Source organism: Pseudochaenichthys georgianus, chromosome 20, assembly GCF_902827115.2.
Source record: "Pseudochaenichthys georgianus chromosome 20, fPseGeo1.2, whole genome shotgun sequence".
Classification (NCBI taxonomy): Eukaryota; Metazoa; Chordata; class Actinopteri; order Perciformes; family Channichthyidae; genus Pseudochaenichthys; species Pseudochaenichthys georgianus.
The window spans coordinates 16,384,524-16,402,274 of record NC_047522.1 but is presented as its reverse complement, the minus strand read 5'-3'; the positions used below and the strand labels follow the sequence as shown (position 1 = coordinate 16,402,274).

The following is a 17,751-nucleotide window of genomic DNA, read 5'->3' as shown; positions in this document are numbered from 1 at the left end:
TGGGATCAATAAAGTACCTATTGTATTATCTTATCTTATAAATATGCTGCTGAAAAAAACTAGGAAAACACGAGTACTACTTGCAATACTGACTGCTACTTGTAATTTCTAAAATATACATCATACATACTCAACCTTATGATGTTTTCTACAATTCCAGACAAAACAATCAGTGTGCTCACTCTTCCTACATTTTAACACCTAAAGGAAACTACTTACCAACCATTATATGTTACCCTCCTCTCCAGATCTTCGACTGCCCTCGGCTGAAGTTCTCTGAGATCCCTCAACGCCTCACCAACCTCCTCTTGCCCCCAGACCCCATCGTCATCAACCATGTGATCAGGTAGAATCCTTTCTTCGAATCCTTATTCAACAAGGAAAAAGTTGTATCGAGGTTAAACTGTATTATGCATGCTTCATAGAAAAGATAGGCAGTCAAAACAATGAATGGGAAGTAACCAAAATGTGTCTTTAAGCATTTTTGAGATAGTTCTGATGATGACCGTTTGTTCCCTGTCAGCGTGGATCCCAACGACCAGAAGAAGACGGCCTGCTACGACATTGACGTGGAGGTGGAAGACCCCCTGAAGGGGCAGATGAGCAGCTTCCTGCTCTCCACCGCCAACCAGCAGGAGATCGCCACCCTGGACAACAAGGTGAGCCTCACAGAACACACACTGAGGAGCGATTCAGCTTCGATGTGTGGATCTAACTCAGGAGCTAACTGAGCAGCCACATGGGAACAACCAGATGTATTGCATATATTTTGAACAGAAGCGTTACAGGTAGTTACTTGTGATGAATCCCACACCCTTATGTGGGGCCAAGATGTATGTTTCACAGACAGATTTAAACTTTTAAACTGACATTTGTTGCTGTGTTTGAGCTTGAAAGCCAAAAGAGAAGTCAGAAATACATTCTTCTGTTGTACAATTGACATACAAATAGCTGATATATCTTTTTGTAATAAATATATGGACACATTTTCATTTTGTACTTTCTTTTTTGAACTCTTTTGCATCAGCTTTTTCAAAGAGTAATGTCTGTGCCAGTTTGTTGGCATTCAATATTAGCATGATGGCAGAGATATACCCATTTGTATGTTATCCTTTCTTTTATCACATACACTTTTGAAAAGATCACCATATTTTATAAAAATCTATAAAGGCTACATTTCCTGAGGAATGTGTATTTCCTGTTTGTAAATGTTTAAAGACTTTTTTTCTGAGAGTGGATACAAAATCTTCATTTATTTTATGACATTTTGGATCTATTTTAAATCAGGAAAATGACCTTTTCAGCTGTGCTTGTTGCTTTTTCTGACTTACAGTTTAAGGTTAAAGTATATTTTCCTGTTGTAAAGTATGTAACGGTTCCCCTTTCAGATCCATGAGACCATCGAGTCCATCAACCAGCTGAAGATCCAGAGGGACTTCATGCTCAGTTTCTCCAGAGACCCCAAGGGCTACATCCAGGACTGGCTCAAATCCCAGAGCCGGGACCTTAAGGTTAGATATTCAAACATGCACACGCGCACACACACACACACACACACACACACACACACACACACACACACACACACACACACACACACACACACACACACACACACACACACACACACACAGGCACTAATGTGTGTCTCCTTTCCTAAGGAGCTGTAGTTACTGGTCACTTTGAATAACAAGTTTTGGCATACAAAACATTTTCTAATGTTATGAAATCTGATAAATTGATTAAACTCTGTTAGAACATTTTAAAATGACTTATTTTTTCCATCTGTAATCATATAATCTCACAGTGAGATTCTATCTAGTAAGGAATTTTACTTTGACACTTTAAATACTTTTACTTGAATAACATTTTAAATACCATAGTTCAACTGACGTGGAGTCATTTTACACTGTGGCAGAATCAGAACAGAACTACACTCTGAAATTGGTTTATTGCTAAGTAGGTTTTCACTCAAAAGACATTTGCTTTGGGTGCATTGGTACATAACAAACTGAAAAATATATACTATATTGCTCTCTTTACTTAAATGAAAAATCCAAATACTTCTTATCATTCCTCACATCACATTTAATATTAAACATGGTTATTATGTAGTCTTATCATGAATGATTCCTCTCTTGTCTGTAGTTAATGACAGACGTGGTGGGGAACCCTGAGGAGGAGAGGAGGGCGGAGTTTTACCACGAGCCCTGGTCCCAGGAGGCTGTCAGCCGCTATTTCTACTGCAAGGTGAGGAACTGTCGTCTTCTCTCACTTCACAACAACTCCAGATCCGCCTCTAGATGTTTTGTGACATATTTCCTTTTTTTCTGAATAGATCCAGCAGAGGAGACAGGAGCTGGAAACGGCCTTAGCTGTCCGCAACACCTAAACCAAGGCCCTCCTGAATCTCCCCCACTGATTTCCTGTGTGTTTGGAGGCCATCGCTGTAGTTTGGTGAAACTTCATAAACGGTCTTAAAAGAAAATACAATTTCTGAGGTTTCCCAACATTTAAAAATGAAGTAAAATGAGGCCGAGAATTTCTCACGGCGGACGCGATGGAAGCCCTGATGCACATTTTTGTCCCGTTTTGTGCAGCACTGTGAAGGCATCATCATTTCCCGCATGTGTTCAGCTGCGCCTGCAAAGGTGAAGCCCCTCAGACCACAAGCATCCAAAACAAAAGCCCCCTACTCTCCGCTTCTTTAAATACGTCACACACACGTCGAGAAAAACTCTGACCGGCTGCAAACACACCGCCATGTTTTTGGATCTCAAAACAAACACGATGTGACTTTTCGCTCTTGATGAGTCTTCATATTTTATGTTCCCCAAGATTTCCTGTAACTGATTTATTGTTTGATTCTAAGTGTGTTTTTGTTTCTGAAAGATTGATTTATGACACCAGCAAAGTGGAGATTACAAGTGTGACACATAGGGAATCAATTCTATCTAGAAACCTGAGATTTAATTCACTTTCAGGTTGGAGTGAATCAAATGGAAATGTGTCTCATTTAAAGGTAGGGTAGGTAAGAATGGAGAAACCAGCTCGAGTGCGCTAGAATTTGAAAGTACGCAGCTGAAAAAAATCTGCCCCTTCCTTCAGACTTCCTTACAGAGCCCCTCCTCCAACACACACGAACGCGCACATGACCAATGAGGGCACGAGATAAGTGTGTGCACGAGATGGAAGGCTGACAGGCAGGTAGGCCGTCCAGTTATTTTAGCCGGGCCGGCTCAGATGATTGGTCGTGCTTTTTACAGCGCCACGGCTTCCACAGATGCATGTTTTTATGTATTTATTGTCAAAGCATTTAATGTATTCATTGCTATCAGGATGTTAAGAGCATTCCATGGAATATAACAAAAAGTGTTTCTGAAGTAAATTACCTACCCCACCTTTAAGTTTTATTTGCCAGTAATTCTTACAACAGTATTAGATAAGAGCTGAAGTATTACCACAGTGAGAATAGTGGTTTAATGAAGGAGTATTGATCATAATAATAAGAGTTTTTTCTTCCCTAATCATAGCTAACGACAAATATGCCTATACATGTTGGGACTTGATTTGTTTTGTCAGAGTCGCTCACTGCCTCTTCCTTGTGTATTTTGCCAGTAAATGTAAAGGTATTACCAAAGGTTGCAACGAGAAGAAGAGAACATGATCACTGAAACAGAAGTGGGCAACGATCCTCATCTGGGTTTAACAGAAATTGCAAAACATTCCCATGTAAGGTGGTCATCAAAGTCTGAACAATCTGGGTAGTTCCAGAGAGGATTTATTCCCAAATGTTTAGATTTTCTAGCCAATTAGGCCTCAGGTCTTTGTAAACAAACCCTGAAACTGTTATTGTAATGAACACTTAAACCCAGGTCGGGAGGATTTTGTCCATTTCTACACTTTTTTATGTTACATGAAGAAGAAAAACACTTTTCTTGTTTAGAGATGTGAATGTAAATATGTGTTTCCCCCTTAAGAGGTCCAACTGTACAGTATACCGCAGACTATTTGTGTGTTTGTTTTTGGATTTGGGGAGGATGGGGGGGAGCTGAGTGGTGCATTATGGGAGATCCATGCGATTTGATTAATAGGGCAGGAATGTTAGTGTTCCTCTGTGTACCATGTTGGGTTGGGGGGGGATTTATTTTGGGTATATCGTGGGAGCTGCAACAAAGAAAGACCTCCCTCAATCTCAGTAGCTGTAACACGATGTAATCTGCACCGATCTCCTTTTACACTTTTTTTAACGACACTTGACTTGTATGTATATGTTGTAATGTCAGATGGAGGATTTTGTTCCTCTCTCTCAGCAGTCAGTTTCTAGCTGGAACCTTTTCTGGGTTCCTTTGCACTGTGCTGTGTCTCTTTTACCGGGATTTTTCTCGTCATGGGTGAGACCCTCTTTATAATCCCAGTGTACACAAAAAGTGATCGACCGACGACCTATGCATGCTCCATGGACTTTAATTAACACATCTGATGAGATATATACATATAAAAAATAAAAGCTGGCTGTCTGTGTGAAAAAACACTTCAGTTGAAATGCCTTCTGGAAACTTTTTTGCCAAAAATGATATGCCCTACCAGCAACTAACTGTAGGTGTGATTTTCTGAGCTATGTTTTTGTTACTAGGACTAAGTTATATTAACTGCACTCATTAGAAGAGAAACAGTAGTCATTTGTAGTATGCTAGTCCTGACCAGGGGTGATTTGTGTTTGTATGGCCAGGGCATTCACATGGTTGTCATACAGTCACTGATTCACTTGCACCCTCTTGTGGAGGAAACTAGAAGCTCCGGGGTGACCTCTGCTTCGAGCGGCTCAGTGTCAGAATATCCTGACACTGTTACTGTTACTAAACCCTGACATACTGTTGACATGTCCCACTCCCTGCATGTGTTTGAGAGTGGGAACCGCTCTCTCTGTTTACACTGTTGTCAGAGTGTCACCAACAGGGAGGGAGTAGTATACATTACACTGTATATCTGTGAACTGGTGATTCTACACACAAAAAATGAAGAAGAAAAAAGCAGCTGTGACATTGCAAGACAGCCTGGATGTAAATAAAGAAGCGCTTGCCAAAGTTTGTAAATGCCATGATATGTGGAGTGTCTTTTTTTTCACCTTACTGTTGAACTGGAGAGCAATGCTTCAATTTCTTATCAGCACCTTTAAAAATATATATCGGCAGTATTACTGATATACTTACATGATAAATGTCATTGCGATTAAGGCAAGATATGAGGCAGTTGAAGTGTTACCTGTTTCTACATCTAGGTTATAAAATAAATACCTTTTCATCATAAAGGGGTGTGGATGAATAAGGATGGTGATACATCTAAGCCATTTATTTTATTATGTAATATGATTTCATAACACTTTGTACTGCTGCATTGAACTTAATTGACATTTGATGAGGAACGTGTATGACACATTTTAAATCTGGCACTAAACTAGGGATTACCTGCAGGATAAACAGAGCCGTCACAGAATTAATGAAGACATCCATTTGATTTTAATTAATCTATTTTCCAGTTTTTTTTTATCTGCTGACACTTTAGCCCTTACCTTACCTAACAACATACCCAAGCCCTGCCTACAATAACAGAAACCTGAGATACCAATGGGTATTCGGATTTAAAAAATGTTTATACTCATCTAGGGGCAAATTGTTATATTAATATCTTTATTTTTTAAGATGTTTATTCTATCTTCCAAATCAATGCAATAAGTAATAATTTAATAATGTAATCATTTTGCTTCTAAATTAACCCCCTCTAAAAGAACGCTCTCATACTGATAAAGTGTTGATTTTGTGCTCAGGATCATTAGTGGGTTACATTTTCCTGCCTGAGCTGGCCGTCCCCAGAAGGTGCCAGACAGGCTTCTTATTGTTCCCTGACCTCACTGTGAGGAAGCAGGTGGAGGGCCTTTTCCACGGCGCAGTGCAGTGGTGGTGTAACGCTGACTGCTGCCCCCTCCCCACCTCAGAAAGAACCTCTTTCACTCTGCTGCTAAACTATTCTCCCGACAAACCTCACATGGAGAAGTTTGGCATGTGGGGGGAGGTTCAGGGTGCGATCGTCTCAACTCTTTAGAGACAAGGAGGGAGTGTGAAGTAAGCCATTCAGCTTTTTTCAACCTCGGAGGGGTTAACCACCCACACCACGGAGGACCTTGGCATGGGAGACACGACCCTCCTTCTGGGCGCTGGGTTCACTTCTCTCCCTAAAGACATGTGTAAAGAATACTCGCCCAAATCCAGGGAGGCCCGGGCCGGGGTGGAGATTTACTGACTTAATGTGGGAGACGAGGCGGGGCAGGCTGCTTGGAACAAACTGTTCACTGCCTCCAGGCGCTGCAGTGTAGCTTTTAAGCAATCTGGAAAGACTACATTGAATTAATTTAATATGAGCATGCCATCACCATCCCTACGGAGAAACTGTTCAAGCATGCTCCTACAAACTGCTATTGAAACACACACACTGTATGAATGAAGAAACAACACTGAGCGTAAATATCACTCTTTAATACCTCTTTAAAAAAAAGAAAAGGCAGCCAGCGGCTTCAGCTTGTTACCAGTATCATTCTAAACATCTTCAAATAAGGAAGACTTATGGCTCAAGGTTTCCCTCAACAAAGAAGGCCTTTGTTCATTTGCTATCAAGACACAACCTCATAGAATTGGAGTATAAATATGTTTTGCTCAGCTCTTATAAGAATACATCAATGGCAGGGATACAAGTGACAGTAGTCGACGTTCGGACGCATCCATGACTCATAGTTCATCTAGACACGAGTCACGACAGTCAAAAGTAATGAGGAGAGAGATGTTCAGCTGTAGGAACTGACGCATCACAACACATTTGCTCTGTTAAAGTGTTGTGTTTTCCTAAGTTTTCTTTAGCTTTAGCCTCAATCTCTTTCTGCAAAATACAAGGGCGTGAATTACAGTATATGGATCACTAAGTTCCCATATTATTATTCACATTATTCTGCGTGAGTATCCTTTAGCCAAGGCAGTATTTTTGTGGTGCACCCAACAAGTCTCTTAGGTGCTGTTGGCTTGCTCTTGTTCAAAAATAGCCATAGCTAGATGTGAGCGGGAGCCCAGGCCCTCCAGGTTGCTGAGGACACAGCGGTGGTAGATATCCTCGCTGAATCGTGGGTTGCACGCTCGCCGCACATATTTCTGGATCAACGCGGGCTCTACGGCTCTGAACACATGTAGGCCCGAGTAACGGACAAATATGTCGTACATGTCCATGCTTTCCAGCAGCTCCTCGTTGTCCAAGATGTCAGCTGCCATCTTGGTCCTCGCGGTCATGTAGTCAGCGTTGTAAAAACAAGCCTCGTCGAAGACTTGCCGGTCAAAGTGTCCGTCTCGCAGCGACTCAGAAGCGAAAGAGGAGGAGGCCGCAGAGGGCTGCTGGTCGCGGTACATGACGGCGGGACTGTACTCCTGGAAGTGGATGGGGAAGAAGATCTGCCAGTTGCTGATAGCGTTCATTCTGCAGCGGTTCAGGAAGTCGGCGTTGACCTCTGTCCACACGCTGGCGAGAAAAAACAGCGTGTCCACTGGGTGCTTCTTGGAGATTATGTCCATCAGCTTGACCTGTGAGGGCACCTCCGTCTTCACGCTGATCCAGGGGATCTTCACGTCACCGTAACGCTTCTCCACCTCCCCGATCATGGCCTTGATGCCGGCAAACACATCTGTCTGGCTGACTCTCTGAGCGTCAAAAGGATCGTAGATGAACAGGAACGTCAGTAGAACATTGTCATGGGTGTCCAACGTGTTCATCACGTACATGTCGAGGAAGTTGCCAACAAAGTCCTGATCTTGGGCGGTGACGGGGAGGATGACCTGCACACGCGTCGCCTCCGTCACATAGGGCATTGGGATGATTTCCACTGCGCTTAAAGGCCGCAATAAGTTAACCCGTTTGGCAATGACTTGACTGTGGCCTTTCTGGGTGTATGCCTCCAGTGCAAGGTCCAGAACATACTCCATTCCACGTGTGGGGTCAAACCGCCGGTAACCGTTAAGTAGGCGGCGCTTGTGGAAGCGTAGCTGGGGCTGGTAGCGTTCATTCAGACGCTCCACCGCGATCTCCAGAACTGCGTTTACATCCGCACGGTCAGCCCCTCTCATCTCGCACTTCGGGGAGCTGTCAATGCACGAGTAAATATGCTCTTCGGTAAAGTACTCCCAGTTTATAACTTCAAAACGGGTTTTCGGTTTGAAGGGAGCGTTGATTCCAATCGGCCATGTGACTCCGGCTTTACCCTCTGGCGTCAAATCACTCAGGTTGTTGATCTGCACCTGATGAGTACACACACAAATCTGTCAAAATTCAAATCAAAGCCAAGAAGGACCACACTGTCTAGTGTGCAAACATTTGCGTTTATGACGTGTGTGATTGCTCTGTGGTGTATTTAAAGTTGAGTCAACACAGAGCAAATGAACTATCATTAGCATCTACTTTAATCACATAGTAATGCTTCTAAGGCAGATCCTATACACAGGATGATGACAATGGAATGTAACACTTCATGCCCTAGCAAAAGACTTCAATCCCATGTCTGGCTTTCAGACATGTTTAAATATTGCATGCGCCAGGAATTTATGCCTTGGCTCTGAAAATGTGGGTGTGGTGGAGATGAGAACAAACATTATACTTTCACTGAACTCATCACCAAAGCAGCCAACTGAAAGTGTATTATCAAATAAAAGTTTAAAGTTAAGAGATAGCAGTGTTAAAGAATACAAACCTGCAGATGTTGAATCTGTTGGTAAGTCCTTTCCAGCTCAATCTGACTGAAGCGTTTGTGTAGGCGGTACATGAGGTTTGGTTCCGATATAGGATGGACCGTGAAGGCATTTTTAAACTGTATGCTATCTTCACGCTCTGGATCTGCATTTTTCCCGAGCTCAAAGTAACGATATGTCATCTCCTGTGAGCCACACAGAAATCGACAAAGAAAATAAACGTTAGGTAATATGCAGATAAAAATCATGTGTGAATTTAATGAATAAAACTAGTCTCTTTTGAAGCACATTCTTTAAATGTATGTCCATGCATGTGTCTGTACCTGGTGAACCTCCACACAACTGAGACCCAGGTAATCAATAATGCAGCGACCCAGCCACTCATCAGGCCTCACACTGAGGATGTCATTGCGGCAGGTGTCAAGGTGGGGTTGCAGACGTGCTAGCAGACTGCGGGACAGCAGGTAGCCATAGCCGCCGTGGCAATAGCGTGCTTTCTCTTCTCCACCTATAAACTCCTCCGCCCTGCCCATATACAGATCCTGACCTGCACTGAGGTGGCCCACCAGCTCTGTCAGACGATTTGCTTGTATGTAGGTGTCATCCTGGGAAATGAGGAACCAGTCATAGTCAGAGCCGTAGTGCCGATGGAGGTGACGCACTGTCTCGTACATCAGCCAAACTGGACGGTCGTCGCCGTGGGCAACCACAGTCATGCCATGAGGCACCTTAGGGCTGCGCAGGCCTGTGAAGAAAAAGGTGCGATGGAAGTGGTGGGCAATGGTGCGATTCACCGCCACGGCCAGTGTGTTGAGGGTAGCCCGGGAGGTCAGAACTCCCGCCAGCAGCCGCTCTCTGATGCCCAGTTCTGTGTGGATATAACGAGTCCTGGAGAGGGGAAGTAAAGAAGGTTAAAAAAAGAAATATGACATTAAATCACAAACACAATAAAGGTGATAATATCTCATTAAAGTCCATTTCGTTACATCACACAACAAATATAGATTTCAACAGAATTAAACTTACATAAATCGTAAAAACAACATTTTAAATAGGACATGAAATACTTTGAATCATTTATCTAAATGTCTTCAAATATGACCTACTGTACAAATCTGTTTGTTGTCTTTATAAAGAGATTTAATCTATAATCTATCAACACCTGTACTGTAACCCAATCAGTGCATTTAGATTATTGCAGTGGATAATTCAGTGTAAACCTATTAAATTGAGGATGGAGTGTTTTGAAACAATATGGTAAGATATAAAGTAATTTGATGTGTTGCTTCTTTTTCAAATCTGTCTTAAAATGTGTTGAATAAAGTAACAGGCTGCAAAAGTATCTACTATGCATGTTGTTCTACACCATTGAGAAACTAGTCGCACAATTCTTTATAATATATCATCTACATTTTATATTGTTGAGTTTTTTTGTTTTTTTCATATGGGATCATGACAGAAGCACAACTTTAACACTAACCTTAGGACTTTCTTGTGGGGCTTGTTTGGGTCCTTGTGATATGGAATGATACGTGGCTGGAAGTCTTCCTCTCCAGCACCATCTCTCGAGTCTCTCTGGGCATCTCCTCTGCCCATAAAAAGTCTCCCGTTGCCCAGTTCATCTCCACAGGAGTCATCGGTATCACCTTGTGTCCAGGACACCATTAAAAGGCTCAAACTACATCCCAGAGACAGCCCGAGGATAAGGGGTAAAGCAGGCCTGAACAGGGCCAAAACTGAGGAAAGACGCATATCTAGTAGTTATGAGCTACACTTGATTAGGTTGTTCTGGAAAACTTAACTACCTACAGATGTTTCAACTCTCCTGCCCTAATGGAAGACATTTAGCCATTCAAGGAGCTATGTTGGGGGAAACTGAATTATTGACACATACAAAAAGGTGCCTCAAATGTCACATAGTAGCTCTTTCTTCAGTCCCATTCGCTGAGGTAGTCGTTACGAGGTTTATATAAAGCATTTTATGTTAACGTTTAGTTACCTAGTAATAAACTACTTATTTTCCATGTGTAAAATAGCACGTTTTATCATGGTAGAAGATACATTATTTTAAAATGTAAAGGTGACGGTTTCGTGGTTTGGTCAGAACAAATAATTGCAAATATATTAAAACTATCAACATTTATTGCGACGTAACAGTTGTGTAACAACAAAGCAAGCCGTTTATGTTAGTCACTGCCATGTAAACTGTGTAGCGTTACTCTGGGTATTCCGTGACTTTTGAGCTAACGTTGTGGTAATTAGCTTAACTAATTCTTGCTAGGGTTAACACCAACAGCTACCTCTAAAGTCAGCTAAGTAATGTACCGTTAGCAAAACGCTAAATAACACCTGGTAAAGTTGTCCATTTGAGTTACGTTACTCTATTAAATAAAGAATAGAAAATCGAAGAAAGAGGACTTGAAAATAGTAAATATTGTTCCAGAAATCATAACCTCAACAGTAAGGTTAGGTCGGAGAAACAAATCAAATCAAAGAGCAAGCTAGCGAAGAAGCTAGCAGCTTGTTTTAGTCCCGATATATCTCCCTCGATCCTGTCCACGAACACTGACTTGAAGGCATTAGATCCCATTATTCATCGTTGATACAGGTACAAATCCTCCAAGCATAGCCATCCACATATCGTCCATTTCCTGAAGTTTCTTGACTTCCTCAACATTTGAGTGCCACACACACAGAGTGGAATAACGTCTCTCTCACGTATGGGTGGTTTACCCTCATCATCACTGATATAGCCTCTGCTGCTGCAGCATCACCCACGCCTGAATGAAAGGACCTATGTTTTGCGATAAGGATTACTTACGACAGAGTACCCAACACCACACAAAGAGAGTATCGTATTTATATGGTGTATAATTACCGTTAAAATGTGTCAAGATATGTGTATTTGTAATGATGCGATAACGGTATAAACCTTATCAGTTTGGTTACACCTCATAAAATGACCATATATCCATCACAACGTCATTCGTTTTATTCCCAGGTGTATTAGCTCTAACTTAGTCGATGTCTAGTTAGTCATAATGAATAATAAAATTATTGTTTTCGATTGAGAAATAAAGTGTGACTCATTTTGTATCAAAACGGGAGATTTTACTGCAGTCCCACGAGAAGGGGAGGTAACATCTATTCTCACCGCCCTCTTTGACCATATATGGACTGTCTGGCGGTCTGACGTACGGCTACATCCACCCGGCAAAAGTGGACACGAGACATCGGTGTGCTCCGGAGACCAGTTTATCATTTTCTAGGTAAGATATATATTTACGATGTATGACAATTACGACTCAAATAGACAAGATAATTTGGTTAAAGACCAAATAAAGAATATGATTGAAAAACAAAAAATCCGCCGAATTAGCCGCATTCAGCTGGTTGGGCCTTTCGTCAAGTTAGCTTTAGCTTCACAGGCCTCTCAGCTGTAGTTAGCAACCGTTGTTAGTTTAGCTAGAGAACTCACGTTTAAGCAGTAAACGGCTGGTTTATTAATACTGGTGTCATCTATTTCCTATGCATGACGCAATGTCTTTATCAGCTAACACATTTGTTTTAACATTTTCGTAAATTAGTTTTACTCGGATCTGAAAAAATCTACCGGTAATTCTAAGAGCATCAGCTACCGTTAGCTTCTAAAAGTATGGCCACCAGGCTTTTTAATGTGACGAGACCAACGTGCAAGCAGGTGGGATTGGAAGGAAGCTAAATGCGGTCGTGGTTAGCATTGTCACGATCATAAACTATCTATATGCTTTACCGTTAATCATTTCGGATATATAATAACGTTAGCCTTTGATTTAATCCTTTTTAATTCGTTGAGTTTCACGACCGGCATTTTTGTGACGCTACATCACCGGCGAATGTTCTAGGCCACTTTCCGTAAGCCATTAGCCACCCAGTTGTGTAATCTCATTATACCAGTAAGAAGTATTCACAATATTTAGCAATTATCAAACAACTCAGAATCGGGATATGGTATATATCTCATCATCTGTATTAAAAGAGAACAAGGGTGTTGATCCTTTTTGAATTTTTTGATGTTGAATAGGCTATCGCAACCATGCCATCCGACTTAGCTAAAAAGAAGGCAGCGAAGAAGAAGGAGGCTGCCAAAGGTCGCGGGCGTACCAAGAAAACTGATGAACTAGAGGATGGTGATCAACCAGAGGCCCAGTCCAATGGAGCACAGAGCAATGGTGAGAGGACTTATCTTTGAGTAAATGCTATAAGTTGTGATGTACTACGTCTTCACCATCACAATGTCTTAATGTCTAGCTTGAAATATTGGAAAATCATGACACATATATATTTTTTTTACTACAGGAATTGCCAGTTTGACGAAGGAGATTGATGAATTTGAACTGGCAAAGACAGAGGCGAGGGCTGTGACAGGCGTTCTGTCATCACACCCCAACAGCACTGATGTCCATGTTACCAGCCTGTCGCTCACCTTCCATGGGCAAGAACTGCTCACAGACACCAGCCTGGAGCTCAACTCAGGAAGACGCTATGGTCTCATGGGCCTGAATGGCACAGGTAAAATGTCTCTTCAGTAGTATTACTAAGTAGCCTGTACATTTTAGGAACTTGGATATTCAAACTGCTAATTTACAGCGTTTACCTATTGTACAAGGGGGATTACTGTTGCTCAGAATATATTGTTCCAAGTCGTATACCTTGTCAGGGAAAATTTAATAATCATCTTCTTTTATCTGCCAGGAAAATCCATGCTGCTGTCTGCCATTGCCTCTCGTGAGATCCCCATTCCAGAGCACATCGATATTTACCACTTGACCCGGGAGATGCCCACCAGCGATAAGACTGCTCTGTACTGCGTCATGGAGGTTGATGAACAGAGGATTATGCTGGAGAGGGAGGCAGAGAGACTTGCCTCTGAGGACTGTGAGTTACACATGATGTACCAAGCAATGACTTCAGAGGGGAAATGTATTGTCCGAGGCAACAAACGGAATGCTGAGATATATTTAACAAGACACACCCTATTTTGAGTGAACATAACTCCAAGCAAAGACAATGAAAATGGTATACATCACTTATCATGGTTCTTAAGCTACATTGATTGAGATCGAAATTGAATTCCTTTCTCCCCTTGCATAGCCGAGTGTGAGAAGCTGATGGAGCTGTATGAGCGTCTCGAGGAGTTGGATGCAGCCAAGGCAGAGGTGCGAGCGTCTCGCATCCTTCATGGTTTGGGTTTCACAACTTCAATGCAGCAGCAGAAAATGAAGGACTTCAGTGGAGGATGGAGGATGCGAGTTGCTCTGGCCAGGTAAAGTGCTCAATATTAAACCATTCAGTGACATGATGTGATGCCACCTTCCTCTATCTGCATACATTTTAATTTAACCAGGGGATTCAGAGGATTATACTGTTCAATTTGTACAATACTACATTCAGAGGCAGATATTTTTTAGGTGGTGTGCTCTTTGATTAGCAATGCTTGTCAAGGGTGTAGATCTGAGAATGTAGGTTTTTCTGAATAATAAATAAAAAGTTAACTAAAAATTACAAAACAAAATTGTGTAATACCCACTTGGTGCTAAATTCAGATAAATCAAATTATGGCAGAACTGATTCTTGTAACACGTGTGCCTGGTCCAGAAAATGGATGTTTGCTGTGAGATTCAGACATTGAAACCTATGATTTTTCGCGCATACAAAAAAAAAGTAGTTCATATACCTTCCTGAATTGTAATATAAAACTGACACCATGCAATTTTAGAAACGAGTGGCAATTGAATAAGCCATTGAAGAGTTTATCTATACAGAACAAAAACAAGCTTCACATTTTAATGACTTTCCTATATTTCTGCAGAGCCCTGTTCATCAAACCCTTCATGCTGTTGCTGGACGAGCCCACCAACCACTTGGATCTGGATGCCTGTGTGTGGTTGGAGGCGGAGCTCAGTTCGTAAGTTCCCACCCTACTTCATCCCTTTTTACATTTGTCCTAACAGTCCAAATGTGTTGCTCATCCTGCTTCTTCTTGTCAGGTTCAAGAGAATCCTTGTGCTCATCTCACACTCCCAAGACTTCCTGAACGGTGTGTGCACCAACATCATCAACCTGCATTTGAAAAAGCTGAAGAACTACACGGTAAGAACGATGGTCTGAAACCACTGATGGCTCCTAAAAATGAAATAACCGCAGGAGCATCCCTTGGCACAACTTTAAAAAAATCTTGAACTATAAAAGCAAACTGGGGCAAGGCTGTAACTAATTATGTGTCTGTGTGCTGCCCTGTATGATGACCATGCAAATGTATTATTGGCTTTAAGGGTAACTATGACCAGTATGTGAAGACCAGAGAGGAGCTGGAAGAACACCAGATGAAGCGCTTCAACTGGGAACAGGATCAGATCACACACATGAAGGTAAATGAGAGACACCATGTGTTGGGATATTTTCACTGCAGCGATGCATAGTTTGAAGGATAATCTTCCAGCAAGCAAACACATTTGTAGTTGACTTTGGACAAGATTTAGTCAATTCTTGCAGTACAAAATGCATCCTTAATGTTTCTGTGACAGGAAATACATTTGACTAATAGTCATTTGTCCAATCAATACCTGTATTCATAGTTCTTTTTAAACCTCTCTCCTAGAATTACATTGCCAGGTTTGGTCACGGCTCTGCAAAGCTCGCTCGACAGGCTCAGAGCAAAGAGAAGACCTTGCAGAAGATGGTGGCCTCAGGCTTGACTGAAAAAGTTTCAAATGACAAGGTACTGTCATGATGACATGTGGTTTTTAAGGCTTTTGACCAAGTGACATATTTTGTGGCACATGTATACTATGGCACTAACACCTGCCTCTGTCTCCCACAGACTCTCACATTTTGTTTTCCTCCATGTGGGAAGATTCCTCCTCCCGTTATCATGGTTCAGAATGTGAGCTTCAAATACAGTGACAACGCAGTAAGTACAGTTAATATTGTCGTCATCATTAAAAGTTGTAAATCCTGGCTATTTCATCCTGTTAAAATAAACGATATCATTTATCAGGTTTTTTTTAACAAGTCCTAGTTTAAGGCAAGCACGAAGTAGGCTATAGTCTTATCTTATATCCTTTTTTATGTGATGTATAGAGACCTGGAGAAATTCTACGTTGCTGTTATTTTTCTTTTTCTGGCAATGCAGTCTTATTTGTGTGTACTGTTACACACAAATAGCAATTAGATGGTGCTTTCATTACATTTGTAAGTTGGACATAGTGACTATGTAGGGAAAGACACAATGCAGTCTAGGAGGCAGTTCAGAAAATGATCAATTTATTATAATGCGGCATTAAAATGAGGTCGACGTCCATTTTTGAAAAGTGAACCCACATTTGCGTGGGTAAATCTGTCTCGCTGACCCTCTGCCAGTCCCTGACGTATAGCTACATTCTTCAGTCACTCACCTGTTACTGTTTCCTATAGCCGCACATATATACAAACCTGGAGTTTGGTATTGACTTGGATACACGAGTGGCTCTCGTGGGGCCCAATGGAGCAGGAAAGTCTACACTGCTGAAGCTGCTGATGGGAGAGGTGGGTACAGCGTTATTTTTCATATTTACTCACAACAACCTGCAGTTTGACAAGAGTATTGACGTTCGTTCTCTTCTTTTCATAGCTTCTTCCCACCGATGGCATGATCCGTAAACATTCTCACGTGAAGATCGGCAGATATCACCAGGTATAACACTGAGCCTTTGGACGGCACCTCAATACGCGTGCATGTGTCAATAATTACCGTTAAAGAACATGACGGTGATCCATTTGATTCATGCTAGGCTTCGATAGAAAGTGTATTTCCCTTTGAAACTAAATGTCTCCTATGTATCTACTTCTATTCCAGCATCTGACAGAGCAGCTGGAGCTAGACCTGTCTCCTTTAGACTACATGATGAAATGTTACCCTGCTTACAAAGACAGAGAGGAGATGAGGAAGCTCATTGGCCGCTACGGGCTGACAGGAAAACAGCAGGTAGGACTGGGATATCCATCCAGATGTTATAAAACAGGACATTTCCAAATGTATTTTTATCTTTCGGTCTCTTAATTTACACATGCGTTATTTTCCAGGTCAGCCCAATCAGGAACTTGTCCGATGGTCAGAAGTGCCGGGTGTGTTTTGCATGGCTGGCCCAGCAGACCCCTCACATGCTGTTCCTTGATGAGCCCACCAATCACTTGGATATCGAGACTATCGACGCATTGGCAGACGCCATCAACGACTTTGAAGGTGGCATGATGCTAGTTAGCCACGACTTCAGGCTAATTCAGCAGGTATATATTTATTTATTAGACTGATGATAAGATTTTAGTTTAACCGGTTGTAGCGAGCACCTATTTATAATGTTCTTTATTTTTTCAGGTGGCTAAAGAGATCTGGGTGTGTGAGAAGCAAACCATCACAAAGTGGAATAGGGACATCCTGGCCTACAAGGAGCATTTGAAAAATAAGATCCAAAAGCAGGCGGTGCATGACATCTAAAGAAAAGTCCCTCAGAGTCACTCCTTTATCTCATCATGGATTTGACCTGCAAGCTCCTGAAGGAAAAGGCAGGGTTTACATTGGAAGGAAATGTCATAAACTAGAACTGAACCAATCTCTTATGCATCTTATTGGACATGTCTCTCGTACATGTTGTACTGTATTTCCATCTCGGTCCAAACTCCCCCTCCCTCCCTATCCCCCTGCACTCTGATTGGCTGATTCACCTGAAGCATCTCAGTGCATTTTGGAATGCATTCCATTGTGCTGTCTTCATAGAAAAGTTTTATTTTTCCGAAATGTTCTGTTTTAGCCCAACATGTATGCAGCAGCTTTTTAGGTCATATTATGATATTTCAAAGTTGACTTTTTTTCTCGTCTAAAAGAGCAGTTCTGCCTTATTTAACAGTGTAATGCAATAAAGGTTTGTCTGAATAAACGGAACATAAAAACAGCATA

The 17,751-nt window shown here is 41.8% G+C and overlaps 3 protein-coding genes across 10 annotated transcripts in view; 2 read left to right on the top strand and 1 right to left on the bottom strand.

Moving 5' to 3' along the window:
- Positions 1-5,101, top strand: part of smarcd3b (SWI/SNF related BAF chromatin remodeling complex subunit D3b) — a 35,678-nt gene extending 30,577 nt beyond the window's left edge. For all 8 annotated transcript variants that reach the window (XM_034109068.2, XM_034109071.2, XM_034109070.2 and 5 more), the window contains 5 exons: positions 249-346; positions 524-659; positions 1,389-1,511; positions 2,149-2,250; positions 2,339-5,101. In XM_034109068.2, coding sequence (XP_033964959.1) covers positions 249-346; positions 524-659; positions 1,389-1,511; positions 2,149-2,250; positions 2,339-2,392 — 513 coding nt within the window. In that variant the 3' untranslated portion in view covers positions 2,393-5,101. The remainder of the gene's footprint in view (positions 1-248; positions 347-523; positions 660-1,388; positions 1,512-2,148; positions 2,251-2,338) is intronic.
- Positions 5,102-6,518: 1,417 nt separating this feature from the next.
- chpf2 (chondroitin polymerizing factor 2) lies at positions 6,519-11,872 on the bottom strand. Its single transcript, XM_034108638.1, has 4 exons — positions 10,258-11,872; positions 9,101-9,665; positions 8,780-8,962; positions 6,519-8,330 (listed from the first exon to the last, which is right to left on the bottom strand). The coding sequence occupies exons 1-4, from the start codon at positions 10,527-10,529 to the stop codon at positions 7,056-7,058; spliced, it is 2,295 nt and encodes a 764-aa protein (XP_033964529.1). The 5' UTR covers positions 10,530-11,872; the 3' UTR covers positions 6,519-7,055.
- Positions 11,873-11,946: 74 nt separating this feature from the next.
- Positions 11,947-17,749, top strand: abcf2b (ATP-binding cassette, sub-family F (GCN20), member 2b). The gene is made up of 15 exons (XM_034108639.2): positions 11,947-12,046; positions 12,841-12,988; positions 13,116-13,328; positions 13,512-13,694; positions 13,911-14,082; positions 14,629-14,724; positions 14,807-14,909; positions 15,092-15,187; positions 15,418-15,537; positions 15,640-15,729; positions 16,233-16,343; positions 16,429-16,491; positions 16,654-16,782; positions 16,881-17,084; positions 17,173-17,749. The coding sequence occupies exons 2-15, from the start codon at positions 12,853-12,855 to the stop codon at positions 17,290-17,292; spliced, it is 1,836 nt and encodes a 611-aa protein (XP_033964530.1). The 5' UTR covers positions 11,947-12,046; positions 12,841-12,852; the 3' UTR covers positions 17,293-17,749.
- Positions 17,750-17,751: the final 2 nt, after the last annotated feature.